The sequence below is a fragment of the Vigna unguiculata genome, chromosome 7 (assembly GCF_037176805.1).
Source record: "Vigna unguiculata cultivar grain cowpea cultivar isolate G323 ecotype 2 chromosome 7, ASM3717680v1, whole genome shotgun sequence".
Classification (NCBI taxonomy): domain Eukaryota; kingdom Viridiplantae; phylum Streptophyta; class Magnoliopsida; order Fabales; family Fabaceae; genus Vigna; species Vigna unguiculata.
In genome coordinates, this window is record NC_140798.1 from 31,077,261 (window position 1) to 31,097,338 (window position 20,078).

At 31.0% G+C, this 20,078-nt stretch overlaps 1 protein-coding gene and 1 long non-coding RNA gene across 8 annotated transcripts; both read right to left on the minus strand.

Annotated features, from left to right (window-relative positions):
- Positions 1-518: 518 nt before the first annotated feature.
- Positions 519-4,235, minus strand: LOC114190891 (myosin-17-like). Of its 7 annotated transcripts, XM_085675694.1 has the most exons (7): positions 3,589-4,235; positions 3,325-3,495; positions 1,977-2,855; positions 1,493-1,591; positions 1,143-1,277; positions 935-991; positions 520-783 (listed from the first exon to the last, which is right to left on the minus strand). In XM_085675694.1, the coding sequence occupies exons 3-7, from the start codon at positions 2,049-2,051 to the stop codon at positions 772-774; spliced, it is 378 nt and encodes a 125-aa protein (XP_085531820.1). In that variant the 5' UTR covers positions 2,052-2,855; positions 3,325-3,495; positions 3,589-4,235; the 3' UTR covers positions 520-771. The 7 variants fall into 7 exon arrangements, 6 of the variants coding, with proteins under 6 accessions (XP_085531822.1, XP_085531817.1, XP_085531818.1 ...); XR_014996617.1 differs by having other exon boundaries at positions 519-783; positions 935-1,277; positions 1,462-1,591; XM_085675696.1 differs by having other exon boundaries at positions 519-1,277; positions 1,462-1,591; positions 1,977-2,156; positions 2,720-2,855.
- Positions 4,236-6,233: 1,998 nt separating this feature from the next.
- Positions 6,234-7,830, minus strand: LOC146884791 (uncharacterized). Its single transcript, XR_014996681.1, has 2 exons — positions 7,576-7,830; positions 6,234-6,884 (listed from the first exon to the last, which is right to left on the minus strand). It is a non-coding gene; the product is annotated as an uncharacterized LOC146884791 (long non-coding RNA).
- Between the last annotated feature and the right edge of the window lie 12,248 nt (positions 7,831-20,078).

Here is a 20,078-nt window from a genome sequence, read left to right on the forward strand (position 1 = left end):
TATATTTTTTACCATGCGACGACGGAACTATTATCTTATCCCTTGCTTAATTGTCTTTATATAACAAGAAATGTAAAGTTTTTACTAATTCAAGAAAAATATTTTATTCCAATTAAGAAAGACTTTTTATACAAATTCTGAAAATGACATAGTTACATACAATAGAGAAAGATTCAACTTTCTATATCGGTACCGGTTTCAGATATAAAAAAGTCAAATTTTTATATCGTTTTTAAAATTGGTATTCAAAGTACACTTGAAAAAAGAAAGTTTTGTAATAAAAAAAAGTAAATTACTATACTGGTTAAGGTATTGGTTAAGGTCAATACCTTAACCGGTATAAAAAGATATTTATTACTTTTTTTTTATAAAAAGATATTTATTACTTTTTTTTTATAAAAAATTTGTTTGTTTCTTAGTGCATACAAAATCTATATATAATTATCCAAAACAGTCAGCGACCGATTTCATTCAATCTGATGTTCACATAAAATACAATCTAATATTTATGAGATATAATACAATTTTAAACTGAATAACTATACATTTAATATTTACATAAAAACTCATAAAATACTTAAGATCATCTTTTATAAACACTTAAAAGAAACGAAATACACCACTTCCAAACTTCCTTCAAAACTCTTTGGTCAAAAATTTACTATCAAGAACCTAAAACTTCAATTAGACTAGACTAGAATAGGCTAAAACTGAAAACAACACTAAACTACTATTTGAAACTTCAAAATAACTATCTACACAACTTCCATTCTATTCTGCAACCTGGAAAAATGATTTCATCAAAAAGTTAAAACGAGGGAGAGGAATGAAGTCTAGAGTAAGATGTTAATCAATTGGGTTAAATTTATCCAACGAATGAAGTCTGTTTGAAAAGCAAAAGTGTTCATATCACAGAAGAGGTCATTAGGCATACCAAGAATTTAACTCCTTGTGTTGCATGTTTGAATTCATCCAAAGATGAGCTAATGTATTGCAACAGAGATAGTTATTAGCTACATAAGAATTAGAGTTCTAGAACATACTCTCTGACGCTTTTGGACACACTCCTCAATCACTGTTTGCAGAATGTAAGAGACTTCAGTGTGCATAGGAAAGTTATAAAAGGGTGGAATACAGTGTACCTCTTTCGTTGCTTCAGTACACCATCCTTCTAGCTCAGCCAAACCTGATTTTATATATTCTCCATCTTTGAACGTGCAACACTCTCCTTGCAAAAGAATGCTGGAGAACATAGCATTCCCAATTCTCAAGTCAACCTAGATGCAATGCCTATAATTAGTCCATTACTGTAAAAGGGTTGAATGAAACAAGACATTGATGTATTGAAAAATTTGATTAAATAGCTTGTGAACTAGAACAGTAGGCACCTGGGGCAAAACTTAAAATCACTTTGCTCTATAACATTAAAAAGTACTTGGAAGGCAAGGGTTGTACATATACCAATTCACTGTACTGTTAAACCTTCATATACATAGTTTTCTTTCATAATCTCTAGATATTTATTAAGGCACTCCATAATGCTGACCCAAGAACCTGCTTGTTGGCTGGTGTCATTTAATTCTCTATCTGCCTGAAGTCATATTATTATACGTAAGTGGAATAAGCATAGTGAAAGTGTAAATAAACTTCTCTTTTAAGTACTTCTGAGAGAGAAAAAAGAAAGTAGGCTTTTTCAAAAGTTGATTTGCAAAAGTTCTCTTAGCTTCTTCAAAACATTATTTCCTTTTTTTCTTCTCCTATAAGTGCTTAAGTTGAAATTTATCTAAATAGATCTATTGTCAACTAAATTAAGTGGAATAAGCATAGTGAAATTTACACTCTGTGTAGATACTTGCTACCTCCACTTAATTCCACATATGATACTGATCCTACTGGCCTATAATTTGTTGCACACAGGCACCACATGCATATGAATACCAAGAAATATTCCATAACAAAGTACACAGCTTCCATACCTTAATGCAAGAAGAAAGCAGAAGTGTCAAATTTGTCCTAAAATTTTCTCGAACAATTCCATATATCTTTTCCATGTAAGCTGCAAGCTATTGCTTGAAAAGCAGAGCAGGATACTTGGCACCAACCTGATGCACTACATCAAAAGCACTGCTGGAAAGCCTATTAGATGATCGAAAACCCTGAGAAACATCAAATTCCATATAGTGAGTTTAATGGAATTATCTCTATAATCAATAGTTACAATATTTAGGTCTAATTAAAATGAAAATAACAATGTGTATGGATGCTACTATAGCACAAGCATAATCTTTTATGCCTCTTATTTGGGACAAAAATCAGACCAAGAAAATTTATTACTTTTTTCATAAAAAAGAGTTGTTAGCATAGAACAAGGTGTGTAATAGAAATATAATTGAGATTTTACTGATTTTGGGTAGCAATTCTTGCATAGTTTATTTTTCATTTTCTTTGGCCTTTATTAGTATTAAACATTAGACACTTACATGCTACAGAGCTAAGTATACTCATATAGCATGTTACAGGCAATAAGGAGACAACCATATCCTATTGACAACCTTCATTATTGGTTATACATTTGAAAGCACTAGACAGTCTAATTAATTTCATACCAGCTTATAATATATAACACCTAAACAATCATATCTGCAAATAGAATATTAATCTTCAGAATGACCCAATATGGAGCTTATGCTCAAGACATGGCAATAAAGAAACTTGATACTTGGGCCATCCTCCCAAAAAATGATGTCGGAGAGGGCGGTTTCCGCGCTGTAGGTACTCTTAAACATCAATGAAGATGGAAAAACAAAGATGTGTTGGATAGCCAATAATCCATAGAATCATTTTTTGTCTGGATCCTGCAGAATTGTTAAGTTGAATATCATGGATCCAGAATTTGTTAAGTTGAATATCATGTGAGACCACATTGAAATAAACTACACATCACTTTTTTCAATAAAGTTGATGTGCTAAATGTATGAAGTTTCACATTTTCTGGCTCAATTCTTGGATAAGGTGCCTTATATAACTATTGAGCAACTTCACTTAGTGCTAATCAATTTTAAAATCTCTATGTCATTACAAGAAGCCTTATGATGAGAATTGGATGATTTTAGGAATGAGATACAAGAATCAAATTACTTTCAGTACTACAAAATATGAGTATTTTGAATATTATTGCTTTGAGCAGGTGTTAGGAAGCAAATACAAATCCTTTCTACCATTAAAAATTCCCATCATGGTTGAATTAATTTTCAAAGACTAAATCTACTAAACTTTGCCTCTGAATAACAAATGCAAAAATAGTTTGAGTAAATAAAAAGTTACCTCTATTTCAGAACCAATAATCTGAATAAGACGATCAAATATCCTTGTTTTTTCTGCTTCAAAAGATTTCCGATGTAGCAGACAATCGTAAAGGGTAAATGCTGCAACAGGTTTTCCTTCACAGAACCCGAGATCTTTTGTCACGCATTTGAAAAGAATATCTATAATCTCCTATACACAAGGAAATTAAACAAAAAGATAATCTGAAAACCATTAAACAACAAAGACCAAGTCACAGCAAACTGCAAACAATTGATTATTCACCTTGAGTGATTCAGCGGCGTCGTGGTGGATGGTTCTGGTGGCGGTGAGCAATTTGCGTTGAAGTAGTTGCAGGTTGCGACCACATTTCTGTGTCAGAGGTTGTTCCTCCATGAAATTGTGCACCATTTTGGCCAAGCACACCTAGGTCGTTTCAATTTCTGTTGCTACATCTCAGTTGTTCTTCGATAACTAACGATCAAATACGAACATCCATTTCAACCGCAATTTCAACACCGACTCGTTCCGAACCACCACAGCGTCTTTCACCTTCTTGGAATCAATGTGGATTGCATCGGTTGAAACCTTCATCGGAGCCCTATTCAACACACATTTAATAATAAGTCACGGATTGGGCGTATTCTTCTAGGCTAAGAGAGTGAAGGTTTCAAGGTGAGGGACGAGCATTGGTCATCGAAGGCGAGGGATAAACTTTTACTAGCAATAAAAGATCACCACCACAGCAGAGTGCGAGAGCGCCAGAGGAAGAAAGGAATCCGTCACCGAGAACCACCAACGACGATGGGAATGGTCAGCGAGAGCGCGGGAGAAGGAAAAGAGCTAGAACATGGACAAGACCTGTGTCCTGGGAAAAATGGCTGTGAGTATGTGAGAAGCGGGAAAGATTCAATCCTAACACTTCATTTCTACACCGGTTAGGGATAATAGATGTACAATTATTCTCGTTTTATATTTTTATATTGGTTTAAAATATAATAGATGTACAATAAATTTTTTCTAAGAGTTTTATATATACCCATATGAAATTTATCGTGTTATTTACAAAATTTTTATCATCTCTTTTTTATACTTAAATGAATTAAAATATATATAATTAGAGTTGTCAAAATGAATTATTTGATTTCATCCATCACGGATTAATAATTTATTGAATCAATCTAATCCGGCTCATTTATTAATGAATACAAAAAATTGAATCTGATCTGACTCACCACAGATTGATGGGTTAAACAGGTTGACTCACGGACTTCCTTAATTAAAAAAATATAATTTTGTTTTATTTTTTTCAGTCAAAACTAAATTATTATTCTAATTAAAATATAAATAAATTTTAATACAATTCAAATACAAATCAAAATCATAAAATCATAAGAATACAGTTTATCTATGTGTTGGCTAAAAAAAACTAGTCTTACCCAAATATAAAGTAACTTAACAAAAAACATTTGTGTGACCATTTATTTGCGAATTGGTAAGCCAGTCCGACTCACAACGAGTTCAACCCGGTGAGCTGGGTCAAAAATCAATCCATGTTGAAATTTGTAAAAAAAATTTAACCCAACCCAATCCAAACCCGTGATAGACCGGATGGACTCACGAGTTCCAAACTATTTTGACATTTCTATGTATAATGTTGTGCTATAAAATGTTTTTTTACTAGTGTTTTTGGTGCTATAAAATGTTTTTTTACTAGTGTTTTTGGTGCTATAAAATGTTTTTTTACTAGTGTTTGTGGCTAGTATAAGACAATTATATAAAAGTTAACTTTGTTGCTTTTATAGAAACATGCTAGCTAGTAAGGATTTGTCATTTTACATTAATCATCGGCACAAGTAAAGACAATAATTCCATATTATCTAACATATTTTCAAAAAAAAAAAAGTCATTTGTGGTTTTATATTAACATTAATCTAAAACCTGACATTTTTTTAATAAATGGAGAGAATTAAGCTTAATGATAAGGTGAAATAAAATTTGTTTCAACTGGTTAACGAAAAATTAAACGCAATGATTCAATTGACAAATATAAAAAACTGAGTACTCCATAAAAAAAGAACAAAAGATAAACTAAAAACAACCAAATTTATTAGAAACTTGAATTTTAATTAAACTTTATTCAAATTTATATTTGTTAGTTTAAGTCTATTTCAATAGATTTATCTCGGATATAAATTCATACTTTGGTGTTTTAGTATAACCCAATTCATTAGACTTGTATTGGATAATCTTTTATATTTTGAAAATTCAAAATAAAGGTAAGGTTGGATTCATTCAAGTTATGTAAGTTGCGTCCAAGTAAGTTAGAATTAGGTCAGGTTAGGACTAGCTTGTACAAGATTGAGTTGCGCCAATATATATTGGGTTAGGTCAAACTTAAGACAAACAAGGTTGACTCTTGATCAAGTTTGATTGAATTTGTTGAGTCTAGTCCAAGCCAACCTAGAACTAAGTCAAGTCCATGTGAGGTTGGATGAGTTTATATTATTTTACATTAGGCCGAATTGAGTCCATGTTAGACATAATTAAACTTAGTCAAATTTTAGTTAATTGGGTTAAGCTAAACTTATATTAGTATGAGTTCAATCAAGTATAACACATGTCTGATTGGATTTATTGGATCAAGCTCATGATATTTTGAGTTTGATCGCGTCGACTCATATTATACAAAATTCAAACCTAAACATGAATCTAATTTAAAAAAAATGATTTTATTTACTAGGTGAAAGTAATCTAAATTTAAATTGGAATATGAAAATTTAAAGATGTATTTAAAATGAATATGAAATAAATATTTTTTTATCATCAAAATAAATGTTTTAATAATAAAATATATAATAGGGTTAGTTTACGATCATATCCTCCTAGTGTCATTTTACAACATCATTGTCCCTACTCCAACACAAATATAACTAAAATAACAATTCAGAATATCATTTAATTTTGTCTTTCAGTTTCACTCTTTGAACAAGATTATTGTACACACATATACTTGTTTTAGCTCAAATTCCCAGGAATATTGTGTCACTGATGCAAATCACTGTGTCTCTTTTATCCATCGTTCCAGGGGATGCTTTGTTCAACGCTCATCTTTCCTCCTTTCTTTCATTTTTGCAGTCTTGATATTGTATAGCTTTGTCCCAAGCCTTCCAGTAATGTTGACTATGACTTTGTACACCTGCACACAAAATACACCCCCACAACACAAAAAATGCCCTATTTATAGTTTTTTATCGCTAACTAGAAAGGCATTCCTAGTTGTCCTGCATCAATAATTGATTTTTGTAATCTCATTATTAATTAGTATCTATACTCCAAATGAATCAAAACCTGCTATATATAGTGAATTTTCTCTCTTTGGTTGCTTTTATCCTCTAACCATGTTCATCTTGTCCCCACACTATGAATACTCCTTGCTACACCTATAATTAATCATACACTCCTATAAGCATCGAATCTTATCTACATTAGATTTATGTTGTTCTTGAAAATAGTTTCGTTCCTCTGTTTCCATATACTCTACACCTACATTCCACGCACACCTAGGTCAACATTATACGCTGTGAAAAAGAGTGTGATTATTGAGGATAGTGAATTCGAAAAACAGTAGGGTTAGCTCAACTAAAACGATGGTGACAACTAAAATAAAGTTGATCTCAAATAATGAAGTGCTCAAGAGATATTTGAAACTTTTTAAAAATAAAAAAAAAAACATGGTTAGCGCCATTTTATCAATAACAAACACGTTTAGAAAATATGCATGGACCACCTCAAATTATTTATCATCTAGAATATAAAGAACAATAGGCAATGACAAATATAATAAAAGAGTATATATAGCATTGAAAGGCTATATATAAGTTAACAGTGTCCATGTATCACCACCTCACAGTTAACAGATGAACTTATTGCTTAAAATAGAAAAAGATACTTTGAGGAAAAGAAAACACGAGACATAGCGGACGAAACCAACTTTTATGATAGGAAACAGATGAGAAGGTTGAAATGATAGATCATTGTAGCAAACGCAAGGAAAAGTGTTAGCAGGCCTCAGATAATTGTTCACGTCATTATCAAAGATAATATTATCAGCCAATGTCGGCAATATCAACACATCACTGGCCACACATTATTCAGATCATAAAAACCAATTTTGAAAAAGAGAGAAAACAATGCTTTGGTATCAGTTGAAACTTGAGCTTGAACTATAATGTTAAGTGATGATAACATAGTTACAGAAGTACCACGTACCAAATTCAGCATAGTGCGAGAACCCCATTTTGAACTGTCATCAAAACAAGACATGTGTGATAATAACGTTAAAGTGAAGGAACCACGTAACACGTATAGTGAATAATCAGCGCACATGATGACTCTCTGAATAGTAGCAGAGAAGGGAGAAAGTGAAGAAAGAGAAGAACAAAGAGATCTGAATTTATAGGAAGTAATGTTGGAGTGTCGAAGTAAGAATAGGAGTCTTCTCTTGATGGACAAGCAAAATACTATTGGTTGTGGCAGTCTCGTGGACTTTTCAAACACAACAGATATCGAAAGCATCTTAGCGCAGCCTTCTACTTTTCGAGCGATATCACGAGCGTGCCATGCAAGAAACTTTTTTTATTTAAACTTAAAACTTTTAAGAGAACTTAGAAAGTTTTACTCAAGTAGCCATTAATTTCAAATTAACTTCATTCTTAATTTAGTTATTATAAAATTTACGGTATAACAATTTATAATTAACCGACCATTTAACCCGTTTGCCGTGTATACATTATTTTATTTACTCGATAACTTGTATCATACTGATAAATATAATGCATTTTATAATTTTTTTTGTTCCAAATCAAAGACATTTTATACTAGTGTTTGACTTTTCTTATCCTTTTATAGTAGTAGAGTGTTATGAGGTGCAACTCAATTATTGTTCCGAAGAATGAGTGTACTTTGGGTCAAATGATTAAGATTGTTTTTCATGTGTTGTACAAATTTGTACATAGTGATGATTTTCTACGGGCGTGGTTTCTCTCTGTATTTGGAGTTTCTATGTTATACTTTTGTGTTCGTTGTGTTAATCTTATTTCTATGTTAATAAAGTGATTATTGAGGATAAAAACGATAATATTCTTACCTGAAGATGTGATTTAAAATAATGAAATAAAAAAAGTTGAAAGTCTTTTCACTTTGCACGGAAAATAATGATAAATAAAATTACAACTAATAATGATAAATAAAAAAAGTTGAATTGCGAGTCTTTCTTCTTTTCTAACTTAATAACTAATAAATGCGAGATTCTTTTACTCGAAATGGAAGTTGTATCCAGTTATATGTATTAAATCATTAAAATGTCAATTTTGTGGGTTTCATTTGCATAGATATGAACATGTAATTTGTAGTTTTTTTATTTGGTTTGGATAAAAAACCTGTTTGTCTCAATCTTATCCACTTTTGCTTTATTTTGGTTTGTTAAGAATCCATTTAATTAGACCTGTTTGTTGTTTCTAATCTGTATTTCATAATATTTTCTGATCAGATGTCTGATATAGCTATATAGATCATGAAAATTGGAAAATCCAAAATTTAAATCCAAACTATATTCAGATCAAAAAATAATATGATCCTAATTTGAACTTGCTATTCCTTTCAATTCTAATTCCATTTCAAGCACTCTCTCCTCGCTTTCTCCTCTCTCCCCTTTAACCTCTTCAACTTCCTCCACCATCCATCTAGCTTCTAGGTTACACATTTTTCCTCTGCATCTGCAGCTGCATTCCCTCCATCACTTTCACTCAGAAAATGGATGTTTGTCTTTGATTCCTCCACACCTCCGGTGGCCGCATTATAAAAACTCAGAAGCTCAATAACAACGATACCCTCAACCGCCACTTAGTCAGACGCACCATCGCAAGCGATCCACCCTTTCTAACTCACCAACACCCTCTTCTTCGGTGTATTCTTCTTTGTCGCCTACTTCCTCCTCCACCGCTGGCGCGACAAGATCTGTATCGCCACTCCTCTCTCACTACTGCAGTAAGGGCTTTTGGCCCCGGTTGTTTTTTATATTCTGCCCCGGTTCTAGAACCAAGGCATATATTGGGGTGAGGCAAAAAGGGTGGTTTTTGGCCTCGGGTGTCAATCGAAGCCATAGGGGGTACTTTTCTGCCTCGGTTCTCTGAGGACCCGAAGCCATAGGGGTACTTTGCTCGCACCACCATTAGCACTGTTGCGCTCATCCTCGCCATCGAGATCGTCGGCAAACGCTGTCGCGGCCAAACCTTCACCAGCACTGAACGAGCAACCCACCGCGAAGCTCAGACCCATGCTACCACTGCACGGTCTGAATGCGACAACGACAAACCACCATGAACCAGTAGAGCCAAGAGATCCAACACCTCCACCGCAGTTCGAAGCAGAACTTCAAGCCACTGTTGCGGGCAACCCTACCACTTTGTCGGCACCGCAGACAAAGGAAGAGAGTGACCACCAAAACACGCCTTTGCTGTGAGCCGTGAGCACGCCTCCTTCGCCAATGACAAACCAAACACCACCGCACGAGAAAAAAAAGACGAGAATGCCTCCACCGCGCGCAAAGTGTTCGCTCAGGGACGAAGGTGAACAGTGCGAAGTCGCGAATTTGGGAACCTAAATAGGGCATATGGCCTCTGTTCAATTAATAACTGAGGCCTAAAGTCCCTTTATGGCCTCGGTCAATAAAGACCCGAAGCCAAATGTGACGGCGCTGGTGACATATTTGAAATTAGGGTTACTGGCTGACTTATAGGCCTCGGTTCTTTTTTAACCGAGGACAAAAACCTCTTCATATTGCCTCGGTTCAAAAACACCCGAAGCCAAAAGTGCTGACGCTGATGGCATTTTTGAAATTTTGATTACTGGGATGCCTTATAGGCTTCGGTTCTTTTGCAACTGAGGCCTAAAACCTCTTACTGCACCGGTTTTGCACACACCCGAGGCAATATAGTTAGACAAAATTGCAAAAATGCCACCGTCTCCTTATAGGCTTCGATTCCGCTATTGTCTTTACTCTTTACATTTTTTAATATTTAATATATTATTTAACTTTTTATTATATTTATGCTTAAATATTATTAAATTGTAATATTATATTTTTTAATATTTTATATATAATTTGACTTTTTATTATATTTATGTTTTAGATGAAAAAATTATTTTAATTTTAAAATATAATTTCAAATAAAATTAGATTAATAAAAAAAATAATTTTCATTAAAAATAAGAATTTAGAAGTGGATTTAGATTTAAAACCTGATCCAAATATTTAGATATCAATTTTAAAAACATTTAAACCAGTTTTATAACAATAACATATTAATCTAAAGTCTAATCTAATTACGTGAATTTAAATTGGATATTTAAAATTTTTATCTATTTCCATCTTATTAGGGATGACAAAGGTCGGGACGAATAATGCTTACTCGTAACTCGATTCGCAAAAAAAAATCACATGTTATTCATCTGTATACTCGTCGGATATCCATTTAAAAAATACTCGCGATTTTTTTTAAAACCTACGGATACATGTGGATACCTGCATACCTGCGAATATTTAATAAACATATATATTTTTAAAATTTTTTAAATAAAATTATAAAAAAATTAAATATAATATGAATTAAATTAAATTAGATATAAATTAAATTTTCATTTTCATTATATTTAACTTAATAAAATATAATTTTATTTTTTTACATCCCATATCCCTACCTCTGATTGTTAACATTGTGTATTAATCATATTCATAAATCGAAATGGAATCGTAGGCACTTCATATGCATAGTATTTGGTTTTGGTTAATTTAAATGTTTGATTTTAGGGATCACATTATCTTACTTGAAGATAATAGCAATAGGATGAAGAATGCAAACTTATAATCTATTACATTCTTAATAGGAAAGACTACCTGATTTTGTGGAATTTCAAATTGACCTAAAATCATGATGACGTGTATTATAATTTGAAATGGTGCAATCACATAACTTTTGGAGGCAGGCCAGGTGATAGAGGGAGACAACAATCTTAGTGATCTTTTTAACAACACAATCTAGAGGATGTAAATGTAAATATGCATTAACTAAACTCAGTCTATGTAGAGAGATGATTTTTTTTCCCTTTTTGCAGAGCACATTATATGCATTTCATTGTATGGAATTTGTGAGAATTTAATGGGAAAAAGGATAAGTGATAAGGGAAATTATAACAAAAGATAAATTTTTTGCACTACTGACAAAAAGGAATCTACTACAAATTATTTGTGATAAGATAGTGAAGGAGCACTTTAGTTGAATATTGTTAATCATCTAATTAATCGGGAAAGACTAGACCTAATATCCAATGACATTAATGGTGGTCTATGATGCACAGATACGATACGTGTATCGGATACGACACGTATCCGATACATCGATACGTTTATTTTTAAAATAATAGGATACAATACGTGATAGATACATGATATATGAATAATGAAAAATGTATAATAATTCTTACAAACATAATAAATATATGATTGTTAATGTATGAATCCAAATTTTCTAATTAGAGACCAATTATTTTGATAGTCAAAACCTTGTAGCTAATGTTAGTGACCAATTTAAAAATCAATTCATCATTGAAATTATTTGAATTATCAATTTAGAGACCGGTTATAATTTTGTGGATCTATTTTAGTTGTCAATTTGGTCACTAAATAGTGACTAATTATTTTTTGTCACTAAAATTGATCACTATTCAAAGATTTTATTGTAGTGTACTACTACTTTATAAATTAGATACGTCATTGATAAGTATCGTTAAAGTATCCTAAAGTATCGGATACGATACGTGTCGGATACGGATACGTGACCCAAGTTGAAGTATCGGTGCATCATAGATGGTGGTTGTTTTTTATTTATGTGTATGTCTTAGTGTTATGTTATACCAATATCTCTTATCCTTTTGTCAAAGAGGCCATACAAATCTTGCGTCTTATTTTAAATTTTTCCGTGACTATTGACTATGTAAAGGGTTCGAACACCAAGTGTTTACTATAATTTATGTATTATTTATTGTTGATAAAAAAAATCTAGTGTATGAATTATTTAGATTAGTTTATCAAGATAAACCTATTTTATTAATTTTATCCCTATATTGTTTATTTTAAGATGTAATGATTTTATCATAATTTTTCCTTTAAATAAAATATTAGTAATATAAGAAAAAAAGTCTATATAAACTACAAATATTTTTATCCTATTATAAAGGGTTTGTAATGACACATCTAAAAGTTATTCTGGCTAAATTCTTTATTTTAAATTTTGAGAAAAAATATTATCCGTGCTAAATTACATACCCTCAATTGTAAGAAGACTTTTTTTTTCCGCAAAAACTTGTCATAACTTAACTAAACGTGCCTTCAAATTATATATTGTTTGTCCCATTCATAGAAAAGAAAAGCTAAATTCACTAAAATTACATCTTTAGAAGGAAAAAACCTTGTGATCGGAGAATTTGATTGCGAAGGGCGCGAGTGGGCACTAGCACTTAATTTCATGCCGCAATCGTTGAACCAACTTCATTACAGAACTCTCACATTATTAATATTGTCTTCTAGTTAAATAGAATCCGGTGGTTTCTGATCTTGTGTGTTTCTTGGATATTATGGAAGTACAAAAAGAAATTTACTGTGTTAATCTTTTGTTGTTAAAGTTTCAGAAAATCACTTTCCTTAAAATCCTATTATCATGAATGTCCAGTTAATTATTATTTGCAAATAATTGATGTCTCTGAAAAACTTGTAGGCTTATAACAAACCAAAATGACTTAATATATATATATATATATATATATATATATATATATATATATCAACATAAAGATAGCAACTACCTTACTACATAAAGATAGCAACCACCTTACTGCATACAACATTTTAATAATTTTAAGAAAAAGTTCAATCCATTAGCGAGGACTTCACCTTCTCTCTAGATATTTTAAAAATTAATTTTCTCTTATCTTTGGCTTAGACCTTTCTTTATATATTTTTTAAAATTAGTTTTTGGCTTTGTGAGGGTATAACCCTTTCTATCTATTTTATCTTTAAAATAATTCTTTGCTGTAAAAATTAATTTTATCTTATCAAGAGTTTTAACCTTGAATTGGCTTTATCTCGTGGGATTTCCAATACATCCCCTAGAATAGGCTCTAACCTGACTTTAATACCATGTTAGAAGTAGGTTTAAGCCTAACTCAATCCCACAAAATCGGCTTGTCGGATAATGTTTGTACCCTACTTATATATTGTACATTGACCTTATCTCTAGTCGATTATATCACTACAAAAATACGTTCATTTAGCAAGAAGAAAAATAGCATGAGCCAAAAATTGGAAGCAAATAGTTGACCTTATGATCTCAACATAAAGATAGCAACCACCTTACTGCATACAAAATTTTAATAATTTTAAGAAATAAAAGTTTAATCCATATTTTAATAATTTTAAGAAATAAAAGTTTAATCCATTAGCGAAGGCCTCACCCTCTCTTTAGATATTTTAAAAATCAATTTTCTCTTAGCTTTGGCTTAACCCTTTCTTTATATCATTTTTTAAACTTAGTTTTGGCTTCGTGATGGTGTAACCCTTTCTATCTATTTTATCTTTAAAATAATTATCTGTTGAAAAAATTAATTTTATCTTATCAAGAGTTTTGACTCTGAATTGGGACCTTATCTCTAGTCGATCTGGGACTTTCAATACATCTCCTAGGATAGGCTCTAACCTGACTTTAATACCATGTTAGAAGTAGGTTTAAGCCTAACTCAACCCCAAAAAATCGGTTTGTAGGATGAGGTTTGCACCCCACTTATATATTGTGCATTGGTCTTATCTCTAGTCGATGTAGAACTTCCAACAAAGCCCTCTTTAAATTATTTTATGAATTAATTTTAGTTTAGCAAAGGTATATTCTCTCTATATATTATTCTTTAAAATGATATTCTACCTTAGCAAACTTTTTATAGTTTTTTTTTTATATTAAACACTTTGAAGCATATACTTACTATAAAATACAACAATTTAAAAAAATAAAATTTCATCCATTAGCGACGGTCTGACCCTTTTTATATTTTTTAAAAATTAACTTTAACCCTAAACCCTAATTCTTTTTATTCAGAATACAAATTTCATTTGCTTATATTCGAGTTGTTGCTCATTATTTAGTTGCGAGATGAATGTTTTATTCTATTTATGACAATTCCTTAAGTCCAAATGATATTAGGAGATTACAATTGAAATATTGGGTGTGTACCTTGGGTGTGCAACCACACTGAGATTGAGGGAGCACAATTTGAAATATGTATTCATAGTCAGGATAAGGTATGAGTATATTCGAGTTAACAGTTTGAGTCATTTTGCAAAATGAAAATGTTTAGTTATCACTGAAACAATGATGGTTTATGAGTCTAATTTCGTGTGGAATTGTCAGATTACAATTTGACTTTATAGTGAATTTATGACCAACATAAAATGTTATTGATCTTTGTATGGATTTGATATCTTACATATCTATTATTTTATTCGTTCTTAGAATTTGAGTTGAAATTGTGGCTTCAATTTTGGAACCCTATAACTTGAGTTGGGCATACACACTAAATGGAACTAGCAAATAACACTTTGCTTTTTTGGTTCACAGTGCACGTTTCATAAGGGTATATTTTGAGTTGTCCCACCTGGAATTATTGAATCGCACTTTGATTTTCTTAGTTCACTGTGCAAATTTCATATGGGTACATTTTTAGTTGTCCCGTCATTAAAATAATTGTCAAAGCGCACTTTGACTTTCTTTGTTCACATGAGAAAATTTTGAGTTTACTTTTGTTATTCAAACTGCTTATGAATTTTTTAGTTATCTTTTGATGCGTTGTTGCGTCAAAGTGAAATGATTCTAGAGTATGATCTTACTTCATATTTATTCATTTTGTAAATATGAGTTGGGCGTGCATTTTAAATGTAGTTGACAGTTTTTGACTATTTTTGAAAATTTTGGATGACTACATAGAAGTTGTCCCTTATAATATGGTAATATGATATTTTTACCCAATGAAGGATGAAATGTTGGTTTTGAGCCCTATATTGAATTTACTGATTTCAATTTTTTTTGTTTAGTTTAATTAAGTTGAGCTTGTACTTCAACTTTTGATATTTGGTATTAGTTACAAAGCCAAATGAATTTCGGTTCGGTGGCTATCCAAGTGGCCCCTTTGAAATGTTTCATCAAACTTTTAGTACTGATCACGGGTGTCACAACCTAAATCGTGACGGGACGAGGAACTAAAAAAGAAATTGATTTGGAAAAAGAGATTTGAAGTCGTTATCAGTTTATTTTGAAAAACTATAAAAGACCATAAAAATAAAATAAAGTCTATAAAAACCAAATTTAGGATTCGAAAGTCGGTTATGCGTAGAGAATATATTAGCACCCTACAACGTCACTCAAAGGCGGTACCTTTAATTAAATTTGCAAAAGAGATGTGTTTATTTAAAATATTTATTTTTCCCAAAAGTAAGAAATAAGAAATTATTTAACATACATATTTTTCGATTAAAAAGGACCCGACAAGGACTAACTTTGGTCCTACGTATTCTCATTAAAAATGAGAAATCAGGACTACGTAGTTCTGTATAAGATTTGATTAGAATATTTAATTTTCAAAATCACCTTTTGACATTTTTGAAAATAAGTGCCATGTGACGCGTGCGGCTAATTAGACACCAAAACCTTTTTATGATTTTTGTATTTAAAAAAAGAAGTATCGTGCGACGCAAGCGGTTGATTAGATACCAAAACTATTTTTATAACTTTTGCATTAAAAAAAAAGTGCCGTGCGACGCGAACGGTCGATTAGACACTAAAACTATTTTATATAACTTTTGTATTTTAAAAAAGAAGTGTCGTGCAACGCGAGAGGTCGATTAGACACTAAAACTATTTTTATAACTTTTGTATTTTAAAAAAGAAGTATCGTGTAACGAGCGATCGATTAGACACTAAAAGATAAAATAAAGAAAATAATTTTAAATTTTATTTATTCTTATTTTTATCATTTAAAAATTATTTTAATTTTTATTTCACTTTTAAAATACTTTTATTATTTTAGAAAATGAGATGATTGAAATGTGAGATTTAATTAGAAAAAGGTAAAATTGGAAATAGAAAATGAGAGTACATAAGTGAATATGTGGGTGCAATGAAAAAAACTATACACATGAGAATAAGGTGCATAAAGAGAAACGCGTGGTGCATAAAGTAAAGACATCCTAGTCTAAAAAAGGAAAATAAAGGAGTGGGGTGTGTGCTTAGTGAAGACGCAGATACATAAAGTAAAATAAAACTTAATATAAGGGGTGTGGTATTATTACATTGGGGAGTATATGAAGAAATAAAAATGAAAAGTCCAAAATAGAATAAGGGTGCAAAAATGAACCATAGAGGTGCAGAAAGTATTAAAATCAATAACTCAATTAAAATGGTGGTGCAAGAGTTGATTATGGGGTGCATGCCAAATTTAAAGTTATTAACCCAATTAATATGGTGGTGTAATAATTAATTATGGGTGGTAAATGAAGTGAAAGTGAATATGCCAAAACACTATCTCTAATTATTCCAAAACGCATAGCACCAACAAGTTTTTCCTCCCCAATTTCATCTTCAATCTCACGACACATCCTTGTCGCTACTCACTTTTATTGCCAAGCCGTCGGTGATACGGCCAACAACAGCGTCGGCCACCACCGTCACTGGCAATGCCATCTCCTTCTTTAGACAAGAATCATGAGAGGGTTTCCTATCTTCTTCCTCCATCTCGTTGCTGCACCAGTTGTGGTTGTCGCCAGTACCGCCACATGATCCGATGGCCACCACGTTGTTGGGAACGTGATCGGAGTTGCCACTGCCATCATCCACCGTCGGAACCTCCATGGCATTGATATTTAGACCCTTTTCTAACCCATCTCCAAGACTTTTCTTCTTTCTCATCCACTTTATTTTCAATATTGATTGTGGTTTTTATTATTTATTTATGTACTGTCTGATAAGTATTTTTTTGATGTGCAATTAAATTATTATTTTTTCTGGAATCCTTACTGCAATTAATCATGTAACAACACAAAATATACAAAACATCATGGCAAATTTCGAAATTAGGAACCTGATTAATGTGCTCCTATTTCACTCTCAATATCTTGCTCTTCGTCTTTTGAATATCTACGTTATTTACCTTTTGGTTTGATTCCTGGACTATGAGTCTAAATTCAATAAAAATATGGTACTGTGAAAAATAAGTGATTCGAATGAGAGGATGTATGAGTTAAAAGATGATCTCTAAATCTTCTAAGGGTGTGAATTTTCTTCTTTGTGTCTAGAGAAAAAAAAAATGTTGGAATTTAGGAGTGGTTATGGAGATTATGCTTTTTCAATGGCCTTTTGAAAACAAAAAACAAACTGACGAGAAAACTGTCATGCAATGGAAGTTTTTTTCTTTTTTTTTTAATTATTTTTAATATAAAAAATAGGAAACTGTACAACATCTTTACCTTAAAACTTTTTTTTATTTTTTAATTTTTAACTTAATTAAAATAAAATAAATCTAATTTTTTATTTTTTAATTAACATTTTATATTTTTATATTTCTATATTTTTTGTTTTGAGTTTTTATATTTGACTCATATTTCTAAAAATTACTTAAACACCTACTTTAATTTTTTTAAACAATATTTAAAGAAACTTTTTTTAATTAATTTTATTTTTTTAAGACAATTTATTTTTACTCCTTTTTAATTAGCATTTTTTTTAATGTTTTGGAAACAATTTTATTTATCCGGACAAAATTGAATGTTGACAATGGATAATAGTTTTGATATTGAGTCTCCAATTTTTGAAAGCTCTATAAAAAAAAAATATTCAGAATACAAATTTCATGTACTTATATTTGAGTTGTTGCTCATTATTTAGTTGCTAGATGAATGCTTTATTATATTTATGACAGTTCCTTAAGTACAAATGATATTGGAAGATTACAATTGGAATATTGGGTGTGTACCTTGGGTGTGCAACCACACTGAGATTGAGGGAGCACAATTTGAAATATGTATTCATAGTCAAGATAAGGTGCGAGTATATTCGAGTTAACAGTTTGAGTCATTTTGCAAAATGAAAATGTTTAGTTATCACAGAAACAATGATGGTTTGTGAGTCTAATTTCGTGTGGAATTATCAGATTACAATTTGACTTTATAGTAAATTTATGACCAACATAAATTGTTATCGATCTTTGTATGGATTTGACATCTTAAAGATCTATTATTTTATTCGTTCTTAGAATAAATTGTGGCTTCAATTTTGAAACCCTATAACTTGAATTGGGCAATCACACTAAATGGAACTGGCGAATAACACTTTGCTTTTTTGGTTCACAGTGCACGTTTCATAAGGGTATATTTTGAGTTGTTTCATCTGGAATTATTGAATCGCACTTTGATTTTCTTAGTTCACCGTGCAAATTCCATATGAATATATTTTTAGTTGTCTCGTTATAAAAAATTTGTCAAAGTGGACTTTGACTTTCTTTGTTCACATAAGAAAAGTTTGAGTTGCCTCTTGTTTGGACTTTTGATGAATTCTTTATGTATCTTTTGATGGTTATTGGCCTAATTGGAATGTGATTTTTTATCCAATATTTTTTTAGCCCTTTAATAAAATTACGAAATTCAAATTTATTTTTCTATCAAAATTTAATATTGAGTTGTATTTCTATGTCAAATTTTTAGATTTGGTAGAAAGTTCAAATGGAATTGGGTGAGGTGGGTATTCTAAATTGAATTGACTGAGTGTGGTGCGAAATTTTTATTCTTGCAAAATTTTCACATGCGTACGCAAAGTTGTTTCATGAAGCTTTTTGGTTAAAATACCTTTTTGGTCCCAATTTTCGTCAAGTTTTTTGAAACAAGTCCTAATTTTGGTTTTGTGTTCAAATAGGTCCCAATTTTCGTCAATTTTGTTCAATTGGGTCCTTTTTCGCTAACACCGTTTAAATCATTAACGGCCATGAACAGTGACTGCCACGTGTCACTTCCTGGTTTTTTTGAATTTTTTTTATTTATTTTTTTTATTTTTTTTATTTATTTTTTTTAAATTTTTTAAAATTTTTTTTAAATGTACACGTGTCAACCCAGGAGTGTGCCACGTGTCACTTTGTGGTTTTTTTGAATTTTTTATTTTATTTTTTTTGAATTTTTTTTAAATGTCCACGTGTCAATCTAGTAGTGTGCCACGTGTCAAAGTTAATATTCTATATTCAATTTGGTCCCTATATTTGTTATTTTTGTTCAATTAGGTCCTAATTTTTGTTAAGATTAACCAATTTGGTCCCTATAGAAGATGTGACCAAATTTAATTTTTATATCAAAGTTATAATGATGTGAATTTTAATATATTAAATAAAGATATTTAATAAAAAATATGAATTTTAATATAAAAATTAAATTTGGTTTTAATTTGGAGAGGGACCAAATTGGTTAATGTTAACAAAAATTAGGACCTAATTGAACAAAAATAACAAATATAGGGACCAAATTGAATTTAGAACATTGACTTTGACACGTGGCACGCTACTGGATTGACACGTGGACATTTAGAAAAAAATTTTAAAAAAATTTAAAATTTTTTTTAAAAAAATTCAAAAAAATT